Here is a 26315-nt window from a genome sequence, read left to right on the forward strand (position 1 = left end):
TAAACTCAAACCGTGGCCGTCGGCTTAAAACCATCATGAAAGATATAGTTAGGGGGAAGTGGGAAAGGAGTACGAACGGAGCTATTTATTAAACTTATGCATCCACGCTTAATCAAATTTCGATGCTATTGATTTGCAATCTCTTTTTTTTTCACAATAAAATCTTTAATTTTCAATACATTAAATTGTTAAATTTTTAATTTTAAAAAGGTATGAAATTTACAATATCCAAAGTTTTTTTTTAAGAGGGTATTAGTAATATTAGTAAAAGGAAAAATAATATTTTTTTAAAATATTAATGACAAAAAAGCAATTCTGTGTACATATTAAAATATAAAGCAGTGAAGTAAAAGCATTTTTAAATTGAAAAATTAGGTTTACAGAAGTTCATTTTGACCTCCGATAGGAGCCTCATCAAGTGCTTGCTCCAGTTTATTAATGATCAAATTTGCTTGAGCCCGATATAATTGATGGTGTCTGTGTGCTACCACCATTCTAAATACTTTTGTCACGGTGCTTTATGACCTAGTCTGCTCGTTAGAGCCCCTTGTTTTCTTAGCAACTCGGTTACGAGGGGGGTGATGGTATTCTCCCGAAGTCTCTTTATCCTCGGGTGTTGCTGATTTGTTTTTTTTTTGAATTTGCTATGGTCCATGTCCCAGCAGCCATTTTTGACTTTTTTCTTATCTTGCTTTGTTGAGCTTCTAGTAAGGAGTTATTTGAGACTTGCTTATTTATTTTTTGAATATAAAAATCCGAAATTATAGTTCACAATTTCAAATTGTAAAAAATAATTCTTTGGTGTATATGCTAAAAAGCAATTCTAGCATACTAACAAGATCAGGAATTATTTTTTGATCGAAACACCTTCTCTCCCGGTGATTGGCTTTTAATTAATTTTATTTATAGTTGATAAGAAGAGGGTTATATTATTTGATTATAGAGATCATATTATTTGTAGATTTGTACATATTTAAATTACAAATTGGAATCATATTTTTTCTAAAAAGATTCGTTAATTAAAACTTAAAATAATATTTTATTTTCTTCAAAAAATTTTATAAAACGCAAAAATTTAATGCTATTCTACGACCACGAGGCATCTACATATAAAAATATCTAAAGATGCATTTGTTGCCCCACTCTTGTACTGTGGTACCACTAGTGGTACAAAATAAGGAACTAAAATCTTGATCAACTTCTATTGTTTTGTGTATAACCTTTGCCGACGCTGAAAAATGACAGTGAAAGATTCTTCTATATGTGTCTATATTCTTTGGTACTAACAATAAATGAATATATTATTATAGGAGTACATTAATATCGCCTCCAACAAAATGAGGCACATTTGAAGAATTATTCAAAAATGTTTTTGGACTCATTAATAGCTTTCAGAAAACAATAATATACTTGTTAATTAAATAAAGAGCTTTTCTCAGAATATAAATATACATGAATATATTTATTTTAACTGCACATATGCTCTTATTAATAATCCGATATAATAAAGAAAACTTACCTATAAACCTAACATTGCCAACTGATTTCATCCTAAGTCTTCTATCGTATTCTTCAAGTTCAAATTCTAGATCTTTCTTTTTCTCCGGATCTGTACAAGCTTCAATTTCTTTTATTTTACTATTCCTAAGAGTTTCATCAGATTTTTGCTTTTCGAATTCCTGCTGGCACTTATTAATTAATAATTTTCGGAACGTTACAAAATCTTGTTTATCTTCACCATGGTTTGAAGGGGTCTGTAAATTTACAATGCACAGTATTAGTAAAATTAGAAAGGCAGTATTTTAAAATTACATGATTTTAATAAAATTCAGTTAAAAAAAGTGACTTCATTATTAGTCAGTCCACTACTTTCATAATAGCATCATGTAAGTTAATAAATAAATGTAACAAAACCACCAATAAGTCAATTGCCAAAAGAGATACAATTGAAAATAAGGAGTGAAAAAATTTCTTCATCTTATATCTATCCAATGCGGGGATAAATCTTACCCTCACTGTCAACTCGTTTATTATAACGATAAAAAACGCTCGGACACGTCGAATTTTAAACTTTTTCTAATATATAATAGTATTAAAGTTTCGATATTTCATGAACCACCTTCAGATGACACGTCACACCCCTAATTTTTTTAAATAGCACAGGGGATCATGTGAGACTTCCTTTGAATCTTTCTTCTTAAGGTGCCTTCTCCATTACTGAAGGTTAGCTATAACTACAGCAAATTGCTCTCTATCTTGAGCTGTTCTTAGTATCGAATGTGTGTCCATGCCTGTCCAGTCTCTTACATTCTTCAATCAGGAGCATTTTCTTCTTTCTGGACCTCTTTTTCCGTAGGATGTTGTATTTTTCTCCTCTGTAAATATGTCCTAGATAACTCGTTTTTCTGTTTTTTAGAATATTTAGGAGTTCTCTCTCAGTACCCATTCTTCTTAATATGTACCTCATTGTTGGTCACATGCTCTGTCCAAGAGATCTTCAGCATCCTTCGAAAAACCCACATCTCAAAGGCTTCTATACGCCTCATGCTTGTAATTCCGAGAGTCCATGTTTCCACTCCGTATAGCAATATGGAATAAATAAATGTTTTTACAAATTGGTATCGGATATCCAACGATAACGTAGAGTTTATTAGGAATTTTTTTCATTCGTTGAAATGCGGACCTAGCATATTCTATACGAGCACGTATTTCGACCTTGTGGTCAAGATCATTTGTTGTTGTTGTGAAGTTGTCTGTCCATCAGGTAGGTGGTCTACATCTGCTTCTTCTGTCTGTTTGTGGTCTCCATACTGTAATTTTTTGGGTCCACCACCCGTGGTTCATTCTGGCCACATGGTCTGCCCAGTTCCACTTCAGCCATGCTATGCTCTATGACACATGTGACGCCTATCCTTATTTCTTCGTTTTTAACTCTGTCGAGAGCAAGTCCAAGTAGTGAGTGTTCCATTCTTCTTTGGGCTACTCTGAGTTTGGCTGCTGTAGCCTGGGTTAAGGAAAGTGTTTCGGGGCTGTAAGTCATGATTGGAAGCACACATTGGTCTAATGTCTTCTTTTTCAAATAATTTAGCGTGTTGCTCTTGAAGATGTCTGTCTGATAAAGCTTCATATACGACCTACACTAAAATGAATCTTCTTTGCAGTCCAGCGGTTTGGTTGTTCTTGAAAATTTGGATTTTATGACCTAAATATTTATTTATGAACTAATCTTATTTCTTTGCATCCGACTTTTGGATTTTCGTTTGGTACCAAATTTTTCATGTAATGTGTCGTTCCAAAATTGATGTTCAAACAAACTTCATTACAGGCGCCAGGCGGCGTGTAACTCAGTAAGCATAGTTCCAATATCTTTTAAGTTATATGTTATCAGAACAATGTTGTCCGCAAATCGTAGGTGGAAGAGCATTTTGCCGTTGACATTGATTCCTTTGGCTTCACACTCCAATTTATTGAATGAACGTTTCAGAACTGACGTAAAGAGTTAGATAGTTAAACGATAAATAGGGAGATATAACGTGTCTCCTTGCCTGATTCCTCTTTTGATTTTTATACAGTTTGTATCTTCGTGGAGTCTTACGGTTATGGTTGCATTATTGTATATATTCGCGATACGTTTGGAGTACCGATAATCTACGCGACTTTCCTCCCAACGCTTTCATTACGGTGTTAATTGGTGGTTTAATAATTTTAATCCCTTTTATGGGATAATTTAGTTGTAACTTGTTAAATACCCTGTATAACACAAAATATCTTTTTATTCTTGTATCAAGAAAATGAAGCGATTTTAAATGAAAAATAAAATAAAGGGTGTTTCGTTAAAAAAAAAACATATTTTTGATGTGTTACAGTGTTATTGAAGACCCTGTATATTTAAAACTAATTTTAAAATGTGAAGCTTACAGGTATCTCTTATTTTTGTACATAATCATTTTGGTATCTTTTAAAATAACAGATATAACGGCCTTTGTCACAAAGGTTGATCACCCTGTATATACATTATTAGTGTAATATATTTTTGAAATCTGGTTCATCGAAAGAGCGAAATTTGGATACCGTCAGGTATTAAAAGTTTAAAAATTGACATATCCGAGCGATTTTGTTTTATCATGTAATAAATGTGCTGACAGGGGAAGATTTTATCCTCATATAACACATAGTTGACTTAATTTTTACATAATTTATTTACATACACTAAACATTAAAAATGTTCCCAAATGTCTAACTATTTTATATTGTTTAAAAACTTACTTGCAAGAGAGCTAATTGCTGGCACATACTGGCATAAGCTACAGAAAAATTAGGCTCATCGATAGCCTTCTCGAAAACTAAATCAATAACACCCTGTAACCTTCCAGTTGTGTCGATAGAAAGGCTTCTAATTTGTTGCAATAACGTTTCGAATTTTTGAGGCGTAAGTTTATTGAGAATTCCTCTGACTTTTCTGTAAAAAAAAATGATTATGTCATTATTATGAATACAATATTGAATAGGCGTATTAAAACCTCCACATATCCACAGATTGTGATAATAAACCAAATGTTTCTATCTGATATAATCAACGTTTATTTCGTGAGAAATAGGTAAGAGTATTTACATTCCAATTATGAACACAATATTTAAGATTAAAATTACTCACTTGTACAATTCTTCAGTTTTCTTATCATCTTCAGTTTGGAATTCGCCTTTGACAAGCCTAGTAGGTCGCCATGCGTTTTCCACTTCATGCAATCTAACTTCTTCTCTGACAGATATAGAAACTTTAATTGGGGGTTTGACGGTGCTACCTTTATTGCTTTTACTTCTGTCCATTTTACTTCCACTTAACCTACTAGATAGTGACTAAAAAAATTAATATATATTAGAAAAGCATTCAGATATTATATTGTTTTAGAAATGTTTGGTATGTTTCAGTCCCACTATCAATACCTACATGGAGGATTTAGGAATTATTCCAAAAATGTCATCATTTAGAAATAACAGTAATATTTATATAAACTGCTCAATTTTACAGTATGCTTTCAAAACCAATTTTATTCTTTCGTTTTGGGTTTGACTTTGTCTGATATTGAACATATAAGAGATCTAACTTTGAACAAATATCTACATTTAATAAAATACCGATGAAGCTTTAACGTCTAGATAACTTTATAAATAGATAGAGGGAACTCGTGAAATCTGTTGTAATGTCTTATTTGACTATTATTGCTTGAAAATGCTCTTTATCTAGATCTAATTTATGATTTTTCCCAGCTCTAATTGTGGTGATATATTGAGCTGCATCACTAGACAAGTACGTTTGTATATTTATTTATGACTTTGAAATATTTAACAATATCATTTTCAATCAAATCAAGAAGAGAATATTGAAGCCTAAAATGATCTATTGATCATATAGAAGGTTTGTCAAAAGCATAATTACTTATGAAGACTTGGTTTTGTAGGAATCTACAGAACATATTAAAATATAACTTTTTTTGTTAGCAATACAACATTTCATTTATAATAAATCTTATAAAGCTCTTTTGCATCCTGATAATTTGGTTGAGTCTTCATTTAAGAAATGAACAAAATATATATTAATTTCAAATTATTTTCAAGTTTATTTATGTATAACATATTTAGTTTTATTTAAAAAATAATACAACTTACCCCTTTTTGGGAACTATTTCTACCAAAAGTATTAAACGGAGGATTGAAATCAGTTTTGCCGCCCATTGATAACCGTCCATCACTCAAACGCTAAAAATATATAAAATATGATATTTGAACTGAACTGGGAAATAAAAAAACAAATATTTTTACAACTAAACTTACCCCTTTTTCGTCGGGTAATAGTGCGTCGAGAATATTGTCGGGTGCTACCTTACTAGCAGGACAGTCTTTTAATGATAATAGGAAGTTTTTGTCATATATTTTTAATCCGTTTTGGTTGGCAGGAGACCATTGACCTAAAAAAATTAAAGTTGATTAGTAGGTATATATTTCAAAATTATATAAATCTTGCATAAACCTTGTTTGATAAATTATGTATCTACTGGTATAGTTACTCTAATCATTGAAATAACTGAATAATAAAGTTAAGTAGATTATGCTATTACAATTCTTATATATCTCCTTAATTTTAAGAACAGTAAGAAGATGTTAAGATTGTATAATACATTTTATTAGTAATTGATACTACAATTTTTAGTCATACCAGAGTATTTCATTTTATCAGTTCTTGTATTTCTTTCTTGTATTCCAAATAATCAGCTATTTTTTTTTTCTATTTATGATCATATATTATACTACTGTTGTTTTAATAGTAGTCTATCAGACATCAATATGCTTTTAAATTTTGTGAATTCTTCCGCAGCTCCCGATATATACCTGATTTGTTTGTTAAAGTTAAATAAAAATTTTAATTTGAAAAACTTACCTTCGGCATACGGTAACTTGCTTTCTACCTTACTAATCTCACTAGTTTTAACATTAACATCATTCTTCGCTTGTACCATTTTTTCATTGGATTGAACCAAGGCAGATCTATCTGTTTCATCTTGACCTTCTATCGTATTATTAAAAGGTTTGATATTTTTAGGTTTTTCTTTAACTATATCAGTAATATCCACCTAAAACAATAATAAATTAATTACACATTAATAGATACTTATTCCGTTAATTAATATCTCATAATCTAATATTGTAAAATGCAATTATTGAGTTTATGAAGTTTCAATTTTGTCAGATAACAACACTAACAATGGGAGCAGTGGGAGAGGAATAATAAAAATCATATAAATAATATCAATAGTTATAGGATTAAAGTCATACATTGGGTCCTCATTTTCTTGATGAATTTTGTAAAGACTAGAAAAACTTTTCTGGTCTTATTTTTTTCAGGCAATTTGTAACACTTAGCTTAATATTAACCTGATATATTACTATATTTGGGGAAAAACTTTCCCTAATGAGTTTACAATTATATAAACAATCATATGGACATAGTGTGACAAATATGAGCCAGATTATAACGGAAGGATGTTTTTCGTGGCCTTGTCTCCAAGTTCTTTATTATCCTTGCGTGCTGTTGCCCAGAAGACTGCTATTTTCTCGCCATTAAAAATGTCCTTCATCGTACCATAACTCGACAAATCCACATGCTTATCTTGTTCTTCTTCTGTAAGGCCTTGGATTTGTTCAATTGCTTGACAGCTGAAAGGATTTCGAATCCAACCATCGTCAGGGTCAGGTTCAGGGAAGTATATCCTTAAAGTCGTGGCTAGGCTGCGTAGGCGTTCGGCTGCATTGATCTTTATCGGGTCAGGTAAACTCTGCTCTGCATACTCCAAGAACTGTTTTAAATTAGGAAAGTTAGTGAACGACTCGTTTTCAATCCTTGCCGCCCACAGCTGGCACTTTGAACATGTCTACATTTTTCCCTTGCAAACTTAAGTTTAATACATTCAAGTGTTCAAACACGTCAGCTAAGTAGGCAGTTAAGCAAAGCCAAGAAAAGTCAGTGAGAACATCTGCATACTTGGTGTCGAGAAGAAAAACTCAAACTCAAGTTCAAAAAATCTTGTTAATATCCTCCCTCGAGAGAGCCACCTTACTTCCGTATGAATAAGGTGTTCATGCTCACTGCAAATCTCTTTGCACAACAAAGAAAATAATCTGGATTGCAGAGGTTGAGTTTTAATGTAGTTAACGATTTGAACTACTTCGTTAAGTATCTTCTGCAAAGGTTCAGGCAATGTTTTGGCTACCAAGGCTTCACGATAAATACAACAGTGTGTCTATTTCACCTCAGGAGCTACTGCTTTGACATGAGCTTGAAGTCCTGCTTTGTGGCCACTCATTGATTTTGCTCCATCCGTAGACAAGCCCACACATTTTGTCCATGTGACGCCATGTTTATTGAAAAAATCAATCAATGCAGTAAAAATATCTGCTGCTGCTGTGTGAAGTAGTTCGCATGAAAAAAGAAAATTTTCCAATATCTGGCCCTCCCACAAAAATCGAACAAAACACAACATTATTGCTTTTTTTGATATGTTGGTGCAATCAATAATAAAGAATAACAATAATATAATCGAATAACTTAAATAATATAATCGTAGTTTTTCAAATATATTCAAGTCAAAAAATCACCAGATATTAAGCTTTTTAAAAAAGTTTTCACCATATCACCAAATGGGTTACAAAATCACCAAATGGGTTACAAAATCACCAAATCTGGTGAATTTTCACCAGACCTGGCAACCTTGAGACAGCGACGCATTTTAACGGCATAAAGCCAAAGTAGGGTCAAGTAGGGTCCTCCCATCTAGTTACAGTGCCAGTGATGGTGAAGAGGGGAGGCCGAATCTGTCTTACACGAAAATATTTTTTTAGGTATATAAACATAAATATAGTTAATCTAAAATTTGATATAACTTTAAGTTTGCGCGATATATGTTATTAATTTTAAAGATTTAGAGAGAAAAACTTTCGCTTTTGTTTTCGCTCTACTAAAAAAATTTGCAAAATGGACTTATATCGTTTTTCTCCCTGGCTCTTCATATATTTATTTTTATATCTTGCGGACCACTCAGCCATACCTCGCTGAACCCCAGGGTCCGCGGACCACCCGTTGGGAACCACTGCTTTAAGGCCTTCAAATAGTTAATATAAAATTGTTTTACAAAAGAAATAGTTTAAAATGTCTGTTGCAAAGTTTTATGATAAAAGTAGTCATAACGATATACTTTAAGGTAAGAATTTGCTATAATTTAGTCCTTTATGATACTACATAATTATGAAACAATTAAGCAGCATAGGAAAGGACAAACCATATTACAAGGGAGAAATATCATCTAAACACAGATAAGTATACATTAGTTTTTGTTTCTGGCACTGATTCAGGTTACCTTTTTGTTGTTAAATTTGTTCATTTTAATAACCAACACAGAGAATATAAAATAATGAATCCTTTTTTAAACATAATAATTCAACTTAAAATTAAAAATCAGTTTGGCAATTTTGACAAAACTTTCAGATTCTTCCTTTTTATACTGAAGCATGACTCAAATATTTGTAAACAGAAAACCAAATAAGTAATCGGGCAACATTGCCATTCTTCAATTGTGACTCAACTGCATTCTCTGCATAAATAGGGTATGATGTCAATATACAATAAATATTCTTTCTATGTATGTGTTTTTTATGAACACTTCCGTTTATGGGCTCAGAACTCACAATATTATTTTAAACAATGTAATATAAGTAAAAAATATACAGATGTACATCACAGTAACTTACCTTATTCTTAAAAGGTTTGGTAACAGGTTCTTGAGGTTTGATTGTCGTCTCATTATCAAACTTTTTATTTGTTTGGATATTAACATTTACATCTCTAACTACAGGGGGTTGAGTAGGAGTGGCGTTGCTATTGGTAGTCGGAGGTATTGAATTAGCATTGATTATATCATTATTGTTATTAACTGTCTGGTTAGGAATCACATTGGAATTGACCTCCTGCAATAAAAAAAAAACCAAATGACATATTTAAGAATTCTTCAGCTAATGAAAATCGTTTGTAGGAAGAAAGAAAAACTAATAATTATCTTTCTTCCACCCACTCTACTTTTCTTTAAAATAGGAAGTTAAAGCACTAGGATATATCCAATATTCTAGAATGTTTATTAACTTGTAATCGCTGTACCCTTATTTCTGTGTAATATCATCATAGCACTCACATGCTTATGCACGTCCATTTTTAGTTGTTGAAACATTTATATGAGACTTGTTAAGATCTATGGGCCTCGTGAAAAAGCCATTTAACAATTTACATAATATGTACTTATGTACATATACATTTTTTGTATCCTGCAAACCATGTGATTATAGTCTATCAATCTGAATAGTGAAAGAAAGAAAGAATTACAAGCTGTAATTTCGTCATTACTTCTGAATATCGTGGCAGACAAATTTTTTAAATTGTCTGGAAACTGGTAAACAGTAACAGTGTGATATAAGAAACTTGAGAAGGTGGAAAACTTGTAAGGACCTCTAACACAGTCCTGAGACAATGCAAAGCAGCAGATCTTGTTGCAAATTTACAATTTTGCAGTGTTCGCCTGCACAACTTAATAATCTTTATTATCACCGACACTATCCCTAAACATTTAGTGTCTTAGATTTTAAACACATTTGTAACAGATGCACAAAGCATGACTTGCAAAAAAGTGTAGCTAATACATAGCCACTTTTATGTTTCTGGGCAGTTGGGAGATATGTGCATTTAGTGGAATAACGACCATTGAAGAGGGAACAGTTTTTTGGAACTAAAAACATGGTTTGGCGTTGTGGTTTGTTTGCAGTGTTATAAATATCAAAAGAAGAAGGAAAGAAAAAAATATTAGAAGTAGAAGCAGACTTTACTTTCTGTGATAAAATAAATCAAAATCAATTTTTCATTTAAACTAACTTGATTACTATTTTTTGTAACCTATATGTACTATATTTTTAAGTGAAAAGAATTGTAGTTTCCTTAGCGATTGTCCTACAGGAGTTTTACATAAAAAAATATAAATTTTTATTTTCCGCTTTTGAATACCAACCCTGTTAACAGGGTCGGTTTACAGTAATTTAGTGAAAGAACAATAAAAGTTGTAGTATACCTGTATACCATACCAAATTGTTTATGGAGAACAATCTTTTTGCATGATATTCAAAAGAGCATATTGAGCAGGCAGTAAATTCAGACTTTGATGGGGAAAGTGAAGGTAACGATTTCCCACATTTTTTTACAAATGCAAAAACATCAACAATAAGTAATTCTGTAAATATATAATAGACTTTGGCAGTGATGAGTTGACTGAGGATCCTGAACATAAACCTGTTATTAAAAAATCTAGAGCAACCGAAGAGAGTGTCACCACCAATGGTGATATTCCTTACAATTTTTGGAGTTTGTTAGGAAAATGTAGTGAAAAGAGTCTAACTTATACGCATATCAAAATGATATTCACCTTATTTCTAGTATTGGAGAATTCAAAGCTTTCAGGGCATAATCATCATAATGGGGTTATATCAGTTGCCAGCACTAACTATGATTATATTAGTCTGCAAATGACAATTTTTCAGTCACCAAAATTGCAAGAATTATGTCTCTTAGAAGACTCCAGATATTAAGATACTTACAACTCATGTTCTGCCTCTTATAAATTATTTGAATACATGCTATACAGATTGGAACTAAAGGACAGGTTTGATGTCTACAAAGTATTGCTGACTACAACAAGAACATGGGTTGGGTCGATTTATTTGATCAGTTAATGGCTTTCTCCTCTATTTTATGAAAATCTAGGAGATGGTAGTTAAAATATTTTTTAATTGGTAGATATAGTCCAGTCGTCAGAGAATTGACCCCTAAAAATCATATGAACAAGCTGAGTTTTGCAGAGAATATCAATTTTGAGACCCGAAAAGGATGCAAAAATGTATATCACTTATACCCCCGGCTTCCCCTAAAAGCCCCCTCGCAGGGGGGTAAAAAGACAAAAAAATCGATTTACCAAGAATCAGTACACCGTAGAAAAAATGTTTCAATTAAAAAATGTAGCTCAGATAATGTTTATAAACATTTTTTGTGTAGAATGAACCGTTCTCCTAGAAACATCGCTTGAAGCGACCGTCAATTTTGCATGTCAGTTACTTGTGCGAAATCGATGTTCAATAACATTTGTATCAGCTTGACGGTAAAAATTCGATATCTTTTGATCCAAATGTCCTATCAACAAAAATCAAGATGCGTTTTAAAGGTAAAGAGTGCAGCTTTCGTATGCAGTTTTTGTATTTTGCCTAGAATAACGTCAGTTTTTATAAAGGTGTAAATAAATTAACGTGGCGCGATTTTACCACTTTTTACGATTCTCGTGAGATCAATAAAATTGATTACTTTCTTTAAAGAGTTGTAGTAAAATTTCTTTTTTTACAGATCAATCTTTAAAACCTATGACATGAAATTTCAATTTTGAGTTGTGGTAACAAATGTAAGGCATTTGAAATATGAATAAAAAACGCAGAATTTAATGTTTTACATTACAAACGATCACACGTCACGGGAAATGCATTTAAGAAGACGGTTTTGAGTGTAGTTTATTGGAAAAGTTTTATTCTTTTGAAAAACGTACTAGTGTAATTGAAAAAAAAAAGTTTTAAATGTTTCAGATTGTTTGTTGTGTGAAAGTTTAAATCCAGCGTTTTTTAAGCATATTTCAAATGCCTCACATTTGTTGACAAAACTCAAAACTAAAATTTTATGCTATTGGTTTTAAAGTGTAGGCTCTACTTGTCGAAACTGCACAGTGACAAGTCAATGAAAGGGATAGATTGTATTAATCTCGTAAGAATCATAAAAAATGGCACAAATCTCGTCACATTTATTTATGTAACACCTGTATAAAATCTGAGTTTAGTTGCGGCAAAATACAAAAACTGCATACGAAACCTCAACTTTTTACCTTTCAAACGCATCTTCTATTTTTATCGAAAGGTTACTTGAATCAAAAGACATTGAGTTTTTTACCGTCGAGCTGATACAAATTTTATTAACTAATAAGTAACTGACATGCAAAATCGACGCGTTGTTAACTTTTTTGTTTAAAAATATCTCAGGTACATTTTTTATTTGAAACATTTTTTTCTACGGTTTTTAGGGGGAAGCCCGGGGATAAAAGTAGTAAACTTTTTTGCATCTTTTTTGGGATCCCAAAATTAATATGCTCGGCAAAATTCAGCTTGTTCGTATGATTTTTATAGGTTCAGTGGCATTTTCGTCTCTGACGACTGGAGTAATAGTGCAATATTCAATTCTTTTATTTTATATCTGTACCATCCGTGAAGAAGTGGATAAGTCAAATTTTCGTTAAAACAAGATATCTCAATATTGAAATATTTATCTTTTAATTTCATCAGATGAATAAATGTGTAATTCAAATTTGCAAAGACCTTACTTGGTAGGAGCCCGTGAATATTTGGATGACAATTTATTTGGTATCAGAACCGGTATATCGACTTGTCTAATATTGAAGAGTTTTAAATATTTGTTTGAAATAATGTATCTTAACTTGACCATCCTGGTAGGTAATATTCAGTCAGTGAATAACTAGGTATGTAGAAATACCCACATGGGGACGTTGCATTTTGCTTTATTTTTCTTGATATCTTCAATTACCAGTTTATCAACATAACAAAATAGTAGGGGGTATATATTTGAATGGAGAGTAACGGAAGACTAGTCCGTTTGGAATTATTTCCCATGATAGACATGGAATTGCGCCTTCAGGTAATAAACGTTCTATGGAAGAAATTCAAAACGCCAAATATCACATTTTGTCTTTTCCTATATACGAAAGCCACTATTGCGGAAACAGGATATCTAAACAGTACTTGTCTGGTGACTTATCTATTGCTATAATGTTGGATATGTACAAAAAAACAGTAAACGGGTTTGTCTCATTGTCGTTGTACAAGAACTGCTTCTACAGTTTGAACCTTGTATTTAACAAACTTAAACAGGATACTTATTCTAAATGTGATATTTTCAAAATAAAATTAAAAGTTCTTGAGGAGAGAGAGGAGAAAGAGAATTTGAGATAAGAGAGAGATAAACACCATCAACTCGCAGACGATACCTACAAGGCAAAACAGGTGGATAAGGAGGTTGCGTCTTCAGACACTAAAAAAGAGCATACACTTTTGATCTTTAACAGTGCCTTCCAACACACTTTTTAACAGCGAACACTCTCTTTTATAAGCGTCAAATGTGGACGTTTAACCTTAGTGTTCACGATTTAGCAAAAAATGCAGTTACATGTTTTATGTGGGACAAATCAACCGCTGGAAGAGGTGGCAATCAGATAGCTTCTTACATTTACCGCCTTTTATTGTAACTTCATGAGATATGGAAGACGTAACTTTTCACTCAGATACTTGTGGAGGCCAAAATAAGAACCAGCAAGTAGCTTTCATGTTCACATTCGCTTTCACAAAACTCCCAAATCTCAAAATTATAAATCACAAGTTTTTAGTCAATGCATACTCACATGGAGTGTGATACGGATCATGCTCTTATAGAGAAAGAAAAGAAAAGAACACACATTAAAATCAATCAGCCTAATGACTGGTATCAGATGGTAAGATCCTGCAAAAGGAAGAAACCATTCAAACTAGTGGTAATAAAACAAAAAGATTTCTTGGAGTTCAGCAGTCTAGGAAAAGGAGCATTAATCGTTGTTATCACCGATAGAGAAAAGTTCTTGTAGCAGTCAGTGCAATGGTTTCAGTATAATAGTAAAATTGGAATAGTAAAATATAAACATAGTTTAGACGTCTCCAATTTTTTTAAATCTGTAAATTTCCGAAGAAGAGGAAAACACGTTGTACCAAGCACATTGCTATAAATCACAGACAAGCTTCTGTCAGTTAGTACCTAAGGAGAAAAAGAAAGACCTACTTAATCTTTTGCTGCTCATCGATGAAGTTTTTTTATAATTTTTACCGAAATTTACCCACTACAGATATGCAAATCTTGGGCCCGGATTTGGAAGAGTTTTATGCAGATAATCAGTAATTTTTTAGTTTCCTTTTTCAATTAAAGTTGATGTTGCGTGTTATAAAGAATTAAAATATAAAAAAAAAGTTTAAATTTTTCTCTCGAAATTTAAGTACAAGTCGGTAACTCAATAAGAACACAGAAATTTGCCGTGAATAAGTGGGTAAGTTAGACTTTTTTTAAGCGTAAGTGATATACTCACAGCTCATAATTATGTACGTCATTCGTTGCATGATTACTCACCAATTTCTATGAATACGAAACTGAACTTAATTTTTTTATTCTTCAAAACTATTAAAATGTTTAAAATGGCCGTATTGAAAAGTTTATATTTTTGATTTATCGACTTATTCACAGATGGTAAAGATATAAAACAAGATCATCATCTGTAACTGCAAAACCCATGACTCAGTATTTAGGAGTACACTAGCTGAAACTTAATAAGTAGAAAGAGGTCCGGAAGAAACTGTCACTATAACTAAGAAAAAAACTGTAAGAGCCTACAACAGATATCTTTTCATTAGCGCTGCTGGGGCTACTTTCCTGAAAATAGTAAATGAATATATGTGCGTTTTGTAGCATCAAAAAAGTGTAGAGTTTTGAACTTTTCATAAAAATTTTTTTATCCAAAATTAAAAGTTTTGTTCTCAGTTCAATTTCATTTCATTCCTTGTAAAATTTTATTTTGATATCATGTGTTTTTTAAATTAAAACAGTAATGCTGTATTTGTGTCACAATTCGTAGTAACTCGTAGTCATGGACAAGAATGTTTTTGTGATTATATAAGTAGCATTCTCATTTTGACCTATAAACATTTTTAGTGAAATGTCTTGTTTGTTTATCCCACGTCATTTTATATCAAAAATTCGTTGTTTTTATGAGAAAACCTCTCTACTTTCAGAACAATTTTTAGTGGTCAACCCTTAGTGGTTACATTGTACCAACATATTTGACTGTAAACATTTCTTCAGTTTTCTACTTTTTATCTTCTAATTGAACGTACAGATAATTGCCAAATTGGTGCTCTCCACCGCGTCTCAAAGAAAACGCCTCAAGATTATCTGAACATAAAAAATGTTTCCCTTACATTTTGAATTGATCCACGAAATAAGCTTGCTATTTTTTTCGTTGAACCCTTCAGTTGATGAACTTCAGGACTATCAGAATTATTTAGTAAGGCCAGTTTGATCATAAATTTTTAACTTTTATGTCTACATCTTCGTTAAAGATTATTTTCGAGTTTTTCATTTTACTTTTCCTATTGAGATCAATGCATTTATTAATATAATAATAGTACAATCTATTTTCAAATTTAATTAAATATGAACTGTAAAAAAAAACTGTTTCTACATGTATAATTAATCATATTATTGACAATATTGACTAATAAAGTTGAGTAGATTATACTTTGACAGTCTATCGCATCTCCTAAGTTAGAGAAAAACTAGAAGATTGTATAAGACTGTATTTTACAAAAAATATACAATTTTTTTTTTAAATTTTTTGAAATATCCCGCGTTTTGAAGGATCTAACTATAACTAAACAGAAGAACTAAATAAAAAAAGAAATGAGACTAAAATAAGAAAGAATCTAAGTGAGAACAAATGCAAAATGAATAAAATTATAGAAATATAAAATAGAAATTATACATGAACTCACTTCTCTAAGGGCGTTATCATTAAAGGCATCCATATCAGTTCCTTCTTTATTAGCTCCTTTCATGTTCAATTCATTCTTTTTATTTGATCTACTGGCAGCCTTCGCTGGTTGTGGTTGAGGTATTGGCACCGAGGGTTGGCTTGCCGGTTTTTGATTGTTCGGCCCGCCAGAGCCCTGCTTTGATGTTGACCGTTGAGCATTAGGTTTTGATTTTGCTGTAACAAAGAAAAACGGATCATTAAATCATTCATAAAAAAATAACTTATTATATTTTATCTATTTTTCAACATGATTTAAACAACGAAAGTATGAACAATAGAAAATTATAAAATTAGTTCATTTCTGTTTATTTAACAAAGGTTTACTTCTATGTATTTGTCGGAAAACATTCAGGTCAAAGGTAAGCAAAAAGAGATATTACAACCTTCTCGCTACGCAAAAATACTCTGGGAACATCAAACTGAATCAAACTAATCACATATGCTCTCACTGGACACTGCTCACTCACTCAATCTTTTTATAACCTAACCAATAGCAAATATCTCTCCTAAACGAGTAACAGACTTTCAAGAGCCTCGATCTGTTGAACTAAACATAGACGTAGACCATATAAACAAAGAAATTTTGTTGGAAACAAAAATGATGTCGGGAAGAAAAGTATACAGTAAAAATACAAAACTTACAGATATATAAGACACGTCAAAAGTAAAATGGTGTTCTATTAAAAACATTAATTTTTATAGTGTAGAAAGGAAACGCATGGTCGTGTATGAAATAAAAGTGAAGTTAAATTTTATTGATTAATGAAATAAAAAAAAAAGAGAGTAAATTTAATCAATAAACAGCAGACAAATATGGGTTTTATAAGAAAACTCTCCATGTTGAAAATAAAATTGGCAAGAATTTCGAAAGTTAAATGAACAAATACGGGGTGCGGCGCGACAAGTTTTGATTAAAAGTAATGGTGGATACAGTTATGTTAAAAATCTGAAAATTACAAAGCTGTAGATTTTGGAAGACGCTGAGTTGAAATATAATGCTGTCTTTAACATAACAAAATAAAAAAATATTAGGTGCTATTTAAAATAAAAAAGTTGACGTCTACTTCCGGTATAACCAGAAGTGCCAGATTCAGAATAACATTATATTTCAAGTCGGCGTCATCCAAAATGTTCATATTTTTAACATAACTGTATCCGCCATTACTTTTAATCAAAACTTATCGCGCCACACCCTGTATAATAAAGACTATCCCAGTATCAAAATATAGGTCAAAACTAAAATAAATGAGAATAGAATCTAATGAGATTAATGAGGAAAAAGGTAAAACAAAGAACTATTCAATTAACATATTCATATCGCAACAGTAAATATAATAAAGAAAATGAAAAACATACGTACATGAACAAATTTGGAGGAAAAATAAATGGAAAAGGGAGAATCACATAAACAAAACGAGAAAGGATGGGTCAGATTAATTTTTTTGATGATACACGGATTTAAATAGGAATATAAAATTTAACAACAATAAACCATTCCCTTGTTGCATTTTACGAGAATATAGATTAGAGCATCCCTATACCCTACGGATAGAAAGGAATTATAATTATAAGTCTCCAAATTTTATATTGTTTCAAATAATTTTCATTTTTTTTTTTTTGGAAACAAATATTAGATATACTAAAATTTATATTTATGAGGTTTCGGTTTCCACGTCGGAAGACATTTTTAGATTTTATTAAACAATCGTATTAAGGAGAAGAAAGAATATGAGAAATTTGCCAAGAAACAGTAATTTTTATTGACAATTTAATATTTTTTTTTTCTTAAGACTACATAAATATTCACGTATATAGACGAGTTTTCTTGAAATAGCTTTATGAATTTTTAAATTTCACCAACAAGGAATAAATTAATGATATTACGTAAGTAAGGTCACTTCATTCATTAATGCATTAGTTTCGCTTAACAATGAACTGACGTAAAATAAATAAGCCTTTTTTTATCCATCAACATACAAAAATTTTATTTTTTCTGTGACTGAAAAAATGTCTCGACATGTAACAAAATATCACTTTTTATGAAATTACTTTTTCCCCGGGAAAAAAATGAGTAATTTTTTCCGGCTATAGATACACATAAAATTACTTCCTTTATATCAAAGTACAATAATTATTAAATGTGTATTGCATGAATAACATGTTCCTTGAACTATTCTTGAACTATTAGGTACATCAGTCGCAATTTGATTTAGCTGATACTAATTTTTATACACTAGTTTCGCTGCTTCTGTTAACTCTGGTTGAGTTGAGAAAACTTGGAATCCCATTTTTTTATTTATAATATTCAAAATAACTACTAAACAACCACCAAGTTAGCAATTTTTATATCAAATCACAGAATTAAATTTACAGATATTTGATTAAGTACTTCAAGTTTGAAAAGAGTGATCTGCAAAGTTATTTCAGTTTTACCCGTTTTGGCAGACTACTAGTGGAGGCCGGCGTACCGGTGAAATCACCCTATATTGAAATAATACATTTCGAAATAATACGAAACATAAGGCGAAAGTTTATAGTTTTCAAAATGTCAACAAACTATCCTGAACTTCTACAGAAGCGAACGATTGATACAGTTAAAAAATTTTTTTAGTTAGCAAAATTCTGAATTATGCTTTTTAACTTAATAAAAATGTTCTACCAAATTAAAAGAATAACAGGACACAACTCGATGAAGGTAAAAGCGGCAACATACATTACTACTGGCATAGCTATAGCTACCACCTTTAATAATGCATAGTATCAAAAATCAATAGTCTATTACCGTTATTGAATAGACCCAACCCAAAAACTTGAATTGAGAATTCGAACTGTTTCAATATCACCTTGCCCCACAGAGACGAGAGGCGATAGTTTGATTTATCCTAACCTACATCTAGAATCGCAAACCGTAGACATGAATCTTAAATCGTTTACCTTTAATGGAAACATGTCTACCGTGCAAATACATGGGCGTATCTAAAGGGATACACGTTTATATTTATTAAGAGTCTCATTCTAAACCATTATTGATAGCATTTTTTCACTATGTTATTAAACCATTATTGATAGCATTTGTTCACTATGTTATTTAATTATACATTAAAAAATGCAGGAATTTAAAGTTTCAACTAAATACTATTTAATTAGTTTAGTGACGTAGTATCTAATTTTTAGCAGATGACGTCAGCTCATTATATAATAATAGTAATTATCTAAAGGAATGATTTTAGTTAGCGGATGGCCAAAAATAAAAATAAAAGCAAACTATATTGGGAAAAGGGAACTCAACATTAAAATCACCACATTAAAAATGTGAACACAGTTGAGTGGAAAACAAGTATCTAGGCCTCACTTTAGATAAACTTTTGCATATGGATATACACGGCAATAGTGAGACGAACCGCTACTTGCGGGGCAGTGAGGTGGGGAAGTGGAGCCAATCTAAGCAACAAGAGGAACAACACTTCAAAACTTTTAAAGATTAATTTGTGTATGCATAACAGGTCCAATGAGAACAATCTCGCGAAGCTTTAGATAGTCTGTGCACGCATAACAGACGTGATGAGAACTTGCTCAACATATGGCATGGAATAATCCATGATCTCCCACAAAGTGTGAAATCAAAGACCATATATTAGATGATCAATGAAGGAATGATTAGACCAAATAAAGTCAATATTGGGGTATGCCCCTAGATGATGTGAAAAAGTAAGCAGAAGATGCAAACTTTCAATTATAATTGTAGGGAATAAGACAACCAAAAATATTTCTTCTTTAAAGTGTCATATGCTTCCAGCATGTCTGCATTTTTCAAATTTCTATGTGTCTGCAAATTTCTCCTGCATTTTGAATCCCACACCAAACTCATATCTCGTAGCTACAAATGTTGCCTCCTTCTCTCTACTTTGCCAATTAAAATCAATCTCAAGACCTCATACTTATGACCTAATTATATGTCCCAAATAGAAAACTTTTCATTGATTAATAGTTTGTAACAATTCATGCTGAGTTCCAGCTCTGCTAACACTTCCTAGTTTGTCACATGATCAACCCATGAGATACGCAGTAGCTTATGCAGAGTCTGCATTTGTGTAGTAAGGATAGCAGAATTTCCCTCTGGCATAAGCATTTTTGGAATTTAATCATTGCCGATCTTGTCATGACTGACTAATTAAAAAATAGTTCTAGGGAACTGTAACCAAATAACATGTAAAGATTGTATTAGTGTAAACAAAAAGGAAATACAGGCACTAGTCAACTGAGATAACATGAAAGCATTGGAAGTAATAGATGTAGTAGAATGAAGATTCTCAAAGCTAGGCTAAGCAGGATTAACGAGGCATGGATCAGTAGTTCAGGCTGAGATCTTTGCATACCTGGTACATGCTCAGGAAATAATAGATATGGCAGGTCCATCTCTATCTACTCTGATAGTCAAGCAGTGCTAAGGGCTTTGGAAACACCCAAAGTCAGCTCTGAGCTGGTTCTTGGGTGTAAGAAGGCACTGGCTGATATTGTGCTGACCAATAGGGTTAACTTGGTATGGGTACTGGAGCATACAGGTGCGGAAGGGAACGAACAGGCTGATGCTCTGTTAAACAGAACTTATCCGCTCTGCCTGGGGGACCTGAACCTGTGATTGGAGTGCCCTTCAGTACTGGTCAGGGTAGTTTCAAGTAGCTTCTATTGTGGATGTTCCAGGACTCACAAGAACCACAAGAATGGACTATTGTTCTTTGATTAGGTCTATGCTGGAGTACTGTTCAGCCATATGGTCTCCTTATTTCCAGATACATTTTGATTCCTTAGAGAAGGTTCAGCATGAATTCCTATGAGTGTGTGCCTTTCAAAGTGGGATTAGAATAGCAGACCATGACTACACTATCATGGAGAGGTCGAAGAGCTTGCCTACTTTAAGTGTGAGGGGGATCTTTTTTTTTAACTTTTGATTTTTAAATTAATAATTTTCAGAATTGATTGTACCTCTCTTGTCAGATTGGTCTTAGCATAGCATATTATCAAGGTTTGCTTCATCTATGTACTTATGTTCCATTTTGTAGAACAACCTATGGAGGTAGTAGCTAACTGAACAGATACTTATCCTTGTTAAACAGCCTGAATGTAGATGTATTTAACATGACTCAATAAATATATAAATATTTGTAGAAATGAGTTACTGGTACCTTATAGTGTGTAAACTTAACTTAATTGTAATAATACTTTATTTTTATTGTAACTAGGTAATGCTTTATATATAATTTTTTATTTTTAATGTTATTTTCCCATCTTATAGTGCTGAATTTTAGAATCATAGAATTAACTGCTGGATTAAAAGCTTTTTAAAGATTTAATTATATATTATGTGTGTATATATATATGTACATGTGTACATGCATATGTGTATACAGATTCGGCAAATTTTCAACTACCGTATACGTTATTCAGTATGTGGAACAAAGATAACACTTAATTGTTTGAATAGAAGTGAGAGGCAGTCATCATCTCGACGGAGTAGGTATGACTTTTAAACAGTGTTGCTATTATTTCTGTTACATATTTCCTTCTAAATTTTAGTCCGATGCATGAGTCTAAAATAATATTTAAATCCACTACAGTTCATTGTAGAATAAAAATTAATATTGTCCCAAAAAAATTCAAATAAAGTAGCCACGTAATTGTTATTTTCTAATCGATTTTATCAATTACTTTATTAGTTAACAAGGAACAGTGATTTAAGTAATTTATGTATGGCAACAAAGCATTATTCCCCTGAAGAGTTTGAACTTTTAAGCAACGCCTTCTTTTACAGTGCGAAGCGGCATAAAAATACACCGATGACCGACAGTAATTATCGGACGTTGATGGGGTGTAGTTCTTTGCATAAAATTATTTCGTCGCCAACTTTCCGTCAGTAAATCTTTAAGAAAAACTCAAACACTTATAGGAATTCGAGTTTTAAATGTAATTTTTGTAGATTTTTAGCTCTGGTAGCTAGGAAATAAAACAATAATTAACTTAACAAACATTAACTAAATATAAATATTATTTTTATAAGAAAAAAACCAATCAAAAAAATTATTCTAAATAATTAAAATTAAAGGCATTTTTAAAAAATCTCTAACCAATTAAATGTTCAAACAAACCACCATTTTAAGCTAAACAAAATCCGAATCTATCAATTAAAGCAAGTCTCATTGCATTTAGCTGATTTGGTTGTACTCGACTACAAAGTTGAACAATTTTTTCTTACAATTCTGCTAAATTGGTGGCTCGTTCGAAATCATGCCGATATAATTTTGATTTTAGCATTCCTAAGAAATAAAATACCAAAGGTGCTTAATCTGGTGATCTGGGGGGCCATTTTATTGTTCCTCGTGTAGAAATTATTCGTCCAGGAAATGTTTGTTCCAAATAATTTGTAACTTCGATTGCATTATGTGCTGGGCAACCATCCTGTTGAAACCAAACATCATCGAAGTTGACCGCAAGGTTTCGAACAGCTGGAATAATCTGATTGCGTAATAAATCTAGATACTTTCGCCCATTCAGATTTCCCGTAATAAAAAATGGACCAATTATATTATCGTTATAAATGCCAGTCCACACATTTAATTTCTTTGGGAATTGTGTTTTCACAGCAATACTCAAATGTTTCTTTTCCCTAGACCAATAGCGGACGACAGATGGATTATGACGTTTATGGATTGTGAATGAAGATTCATCGGAAAACATTTTTTAAAAAGTTATTGTTTTTAAAAAGCAGCAATAAATAACTGTATTATTTCTACAATAGAATGGTTCCCATAATACCATTTCACCATTTGAATCTTTTCTTTTTGAAAATACAGTAGAACCTCGATAGGTCAAACCTCAATAAATTAAAAACCTCTATAACTTCAAAAAATTATATGTTCCCTTCCCATCGGAGCCCAAAACCTCTACAACTTAAAATACACAATCTCGATAACTTAAATAAATAATATCAATATTGGCCCTCAGTAACTTAAAGAAATGTTTTCACAATCCCTATAACATAAAATTGTTTACCAATGACAGCTGAACAGCTTACTGCATCATAAGTTTTGATTACTGTTCTAGAAACATCGATTTAGGTACTGTGTGATACCTTGCTTAAAATGAGTCCAAAAAGAAAATTAACAACGCTAACATATGCTGATAAATTAAAAGCTATAGAAGCAGTGAAAAATGGATTCAAAAGAAAAGAAGTTGCGGCTCTGTTTGGAATACACGAGAGTACATTATCAATCATCATAAAAAAAGAAACCGAATTATTGAAAAAACAAGAATCAGGAGACAAAAATTGCCGAATTCCCTAATTTGGAACAGTGTTTGTTTACGTGGTTAAAACAATATCGAAACAAAAACATCAGTATCAGTGGACCCATACTGAAAGAAAAGGCTATAGAGTTCGCTAATTCACTAAAAATCGATAATTTTAAAGCCAGCAATGGCTGGTTAGAGAATTTCAATAAACGAATGATTTAGCCTTAAAAAAATGTGCGGCGAAAGTACGAGCGTAAGCAAATCAGTCTGCCAAGAATGGAAATCTGACTTGCATAATTTAGTGAATAATTATGATACCAATGATGTTTTTAATGCTGATGAAACTGGTCTGTTTTTTAAATGTCTTCCCGAAAAAACATTAACATTCAAAAATAAAAAATGTCATGGAGAAAAACACAGCAAGGAACGACTTACGATTCTGCTTTGTGAAAATTCTAAGGGCACAGAAAAACTGAAAAGCATGGATGACAGCAGAACTTTTTAAAAAATGGCTGAATAATATAGATTAGCAAACGGCAACTTGAAATAGAAAAATTGTTCTGTTCATTGACAACTGAACAGCACACGGAGGCATACCACCATTAAAGGCAATCAAAGTACAAGTTCTTCCACCAAACACAACATCACAACTTCAACCTTTGGATCAGAGTATCATTAAAAATTTTAAAACGGAGCAAAATACGATTTCTTCTATCAATGTTCTTCAAGTAATGAGGATAATGAACAAAACATGGCAAAACGTAACACTCCTCACAGTGAAAAACTGCTTTAGAACCTGTGGTTTCTCTTCAGAACCTCAAGAAATCATTTTGAAGAGGAAGATAATAATGATCCTGAATAATGGAATAACAACATGCACTGTATTTAAAGTTATAAAGACGATGAATTTAATGACGACCCACAAACTTCATCTAAGAGCATATCAATCAACGAAGCAAGAGTGCTGTAACGACTGTACGATCATTTATAGAGCAGTGTAGAAACATAAAAGATAACGTATTTTCTTCTCTATGTTATTTAAAATCAAATCGATTTAGGATCTATGAATTGTTTAAATCAAAAGAAAATCTCAGACTTTTTTTAGTAGACTATACCTTTAATTATTGCTTTAACTTTTTGTAACGAATATAATAAATGAATGTAGTGTATGTAGTGTATAATAAATGCCTATATTTTAATGAACTTCTGACCTATATTAATCCATCACAACATAGACCCTTGATAACTTAAAACCTGCATAACTTAAAATATTTGGTTTTTCCCTTGGAATTTAACTTATCAAGGTTCTACTACTGTATACGCTTGGCATGTTAATTATTTGTTTTCAACCTTTTACCACAACAGCTAAAAATCAAAGAAATAGACCTTACCTTATTGACCTTAAACCTGCTGTACAGATAAGGACCGCCTATTCTTTTGAGGGGAAGTCGTAGAGGGAGCAAATGGTTTATACTATTTGTCTGTCTACTGAAGTGCGATATTTATTTAGCTCACGCTGTTGTGGCATCTCAATTTCTCAATTCAGTATTCTTTGTTAATTAATGAAGTAATGATATAATCGTTTAAAAAATAATACTTACATGATTACTTCATGTAAGGTTTGTTGGGGCAATATTAATTTTCATTCTACAATGAACTGTAGTGGATTTAAACATTATGTTACACTCATGTATCCGACTAATGTTTTAGAAGGAGTTATGTTACAGAAATTTCGCAACACTGTTTAAAAATTAGACTCGCTACTCCAAGTGCGTGGATTGTGTCTCACTCGTATTCAAACAATTAAGTGTTATCTTTGTTCCACATACTGAATAACGTATACGGTAGTTGAAAATTTGCCGAATCGGTATATTTTTAGTCTAAATTAAGTATTTAGTAAGTATTTAATTTTGTTATCTTAAAATACTGTGTACTTTGAACCACTACCTACTTTCTTCTTCTTCTTCAGTACCTTATCCGGTCCGGATGTTGGCGATCATCAAGGCTATCATGGTTTTGTTTACTGCTCTGCGAAACAGCTCCGCTGAGGTCATCTCAGTCCATTGTCGGAGATTTTTCAACCACAAGATACGACTGCGTCCCGGTCCTCTTCTGCCAAATACTTTACCCTGCATAATGAGTTGAAGAATTCGATATTTTTCTTCATTCCGCATCACGTGGCCGAGGTACTCAAGCTTACGTTGTTTAATTAAATCAAGCACTTCTTTTTCTTTTGTCATGCGCTGTAGAACCTCAACGTTGGTGACATGGTCCACATAAGATATTTTTAGTATCCTTCTGTATATCCACATCTCGAAGGCTTCGATTCGTTTTTCAGTGGCTTGCGTCAGTGTCCAGGCTTCAACTCCATATAGTAACACTGGAAGAACGTAGCAACTCACTATCCGCATCTTGGTTCCCAAACTGAGATCACTGCAGCACAGCAAGGATCTCAACTTAATAAATGTAGACCATGCCATTTCAATTCTGGATCTAATCTCTTGAGCATAGTCCCATTGTAAGTTGAGGGTACTACCTATTTTGTATATTGTAAATTGTAAGATTTAATGGGGTTGTCCCATATTAAATAAATTAAATTATGTAATTCAATTGACTAAGGCCGTCCATTCATCTCTTCCTTGTGCATGTTCTTTTGCTTATGTGAATGAGTGTTTTCTTTATTTGGGCTGACCATGGTTACATTGCCTTAACTATCATTCTATCCATACC

The 26315-nt window shown here is 32.1% G+C and overlaps 1 protein-coding gene across 4 annotated transcripts in view; it reads right to left on the minus strand.

The window, feature by feature from the left end:
- LOC140431243 (eukaryotic translation initiation factor 4 gamma 3-like) overlaps positions 1-26315 on the minus strand; it is a 166901-nt gene that overhangs the window by 19278 nt on the left and 121308 nt on the right. For all 4 annotated transcript variants that reach the window (XM_072519179.1, XM_072519191.1, XM_072519184.1 and 1 more), the window contains 8 exons: positions 16261-16475; positions 9301-9516; positions 6437-6629; positions 5833-5966; positions 5668-5757; positions 4655-4857; positions 4267-4459; positions 1520-1754 (listed from right to left, as the gene is read on the minus strand). In XM_072519179.1, coding sequence (XP_072375280.1) covers positions 1520-1754; positions 4267-4459; positions 4655-4857; positions 5668-5757; positions 5833-5966; positions 6437-6629; positions 9301-9516; positions 16261-16475 — 1479 coding nt within the window. The remainder of the gene's footprint in view (positions 1-1519; positions 1755-4266; positions 4460-4654; positions 4858-5667; positions 5758-5832; positions 5967-6436; positions 6630-9300; positions 9517-16260; positions 16476-26315) is intronic.

The sequence above is a fragment of the Diabrotica undecimpunctata genome, chromosome 1 (assembly GCF_040954645.1).
Source record: "Diabrotica undecimpunctata isolate CICGRU chromosome 1, icDiaUnde3, whole genome shotgun sequence".
NCBI classification, from domain to species: Eukaryota; Metazoa; Arthropoda; class Insecta; order Coleoptera; family Chrysomelidae; genus Diabrotica; species Diabrotica undecimpunctata.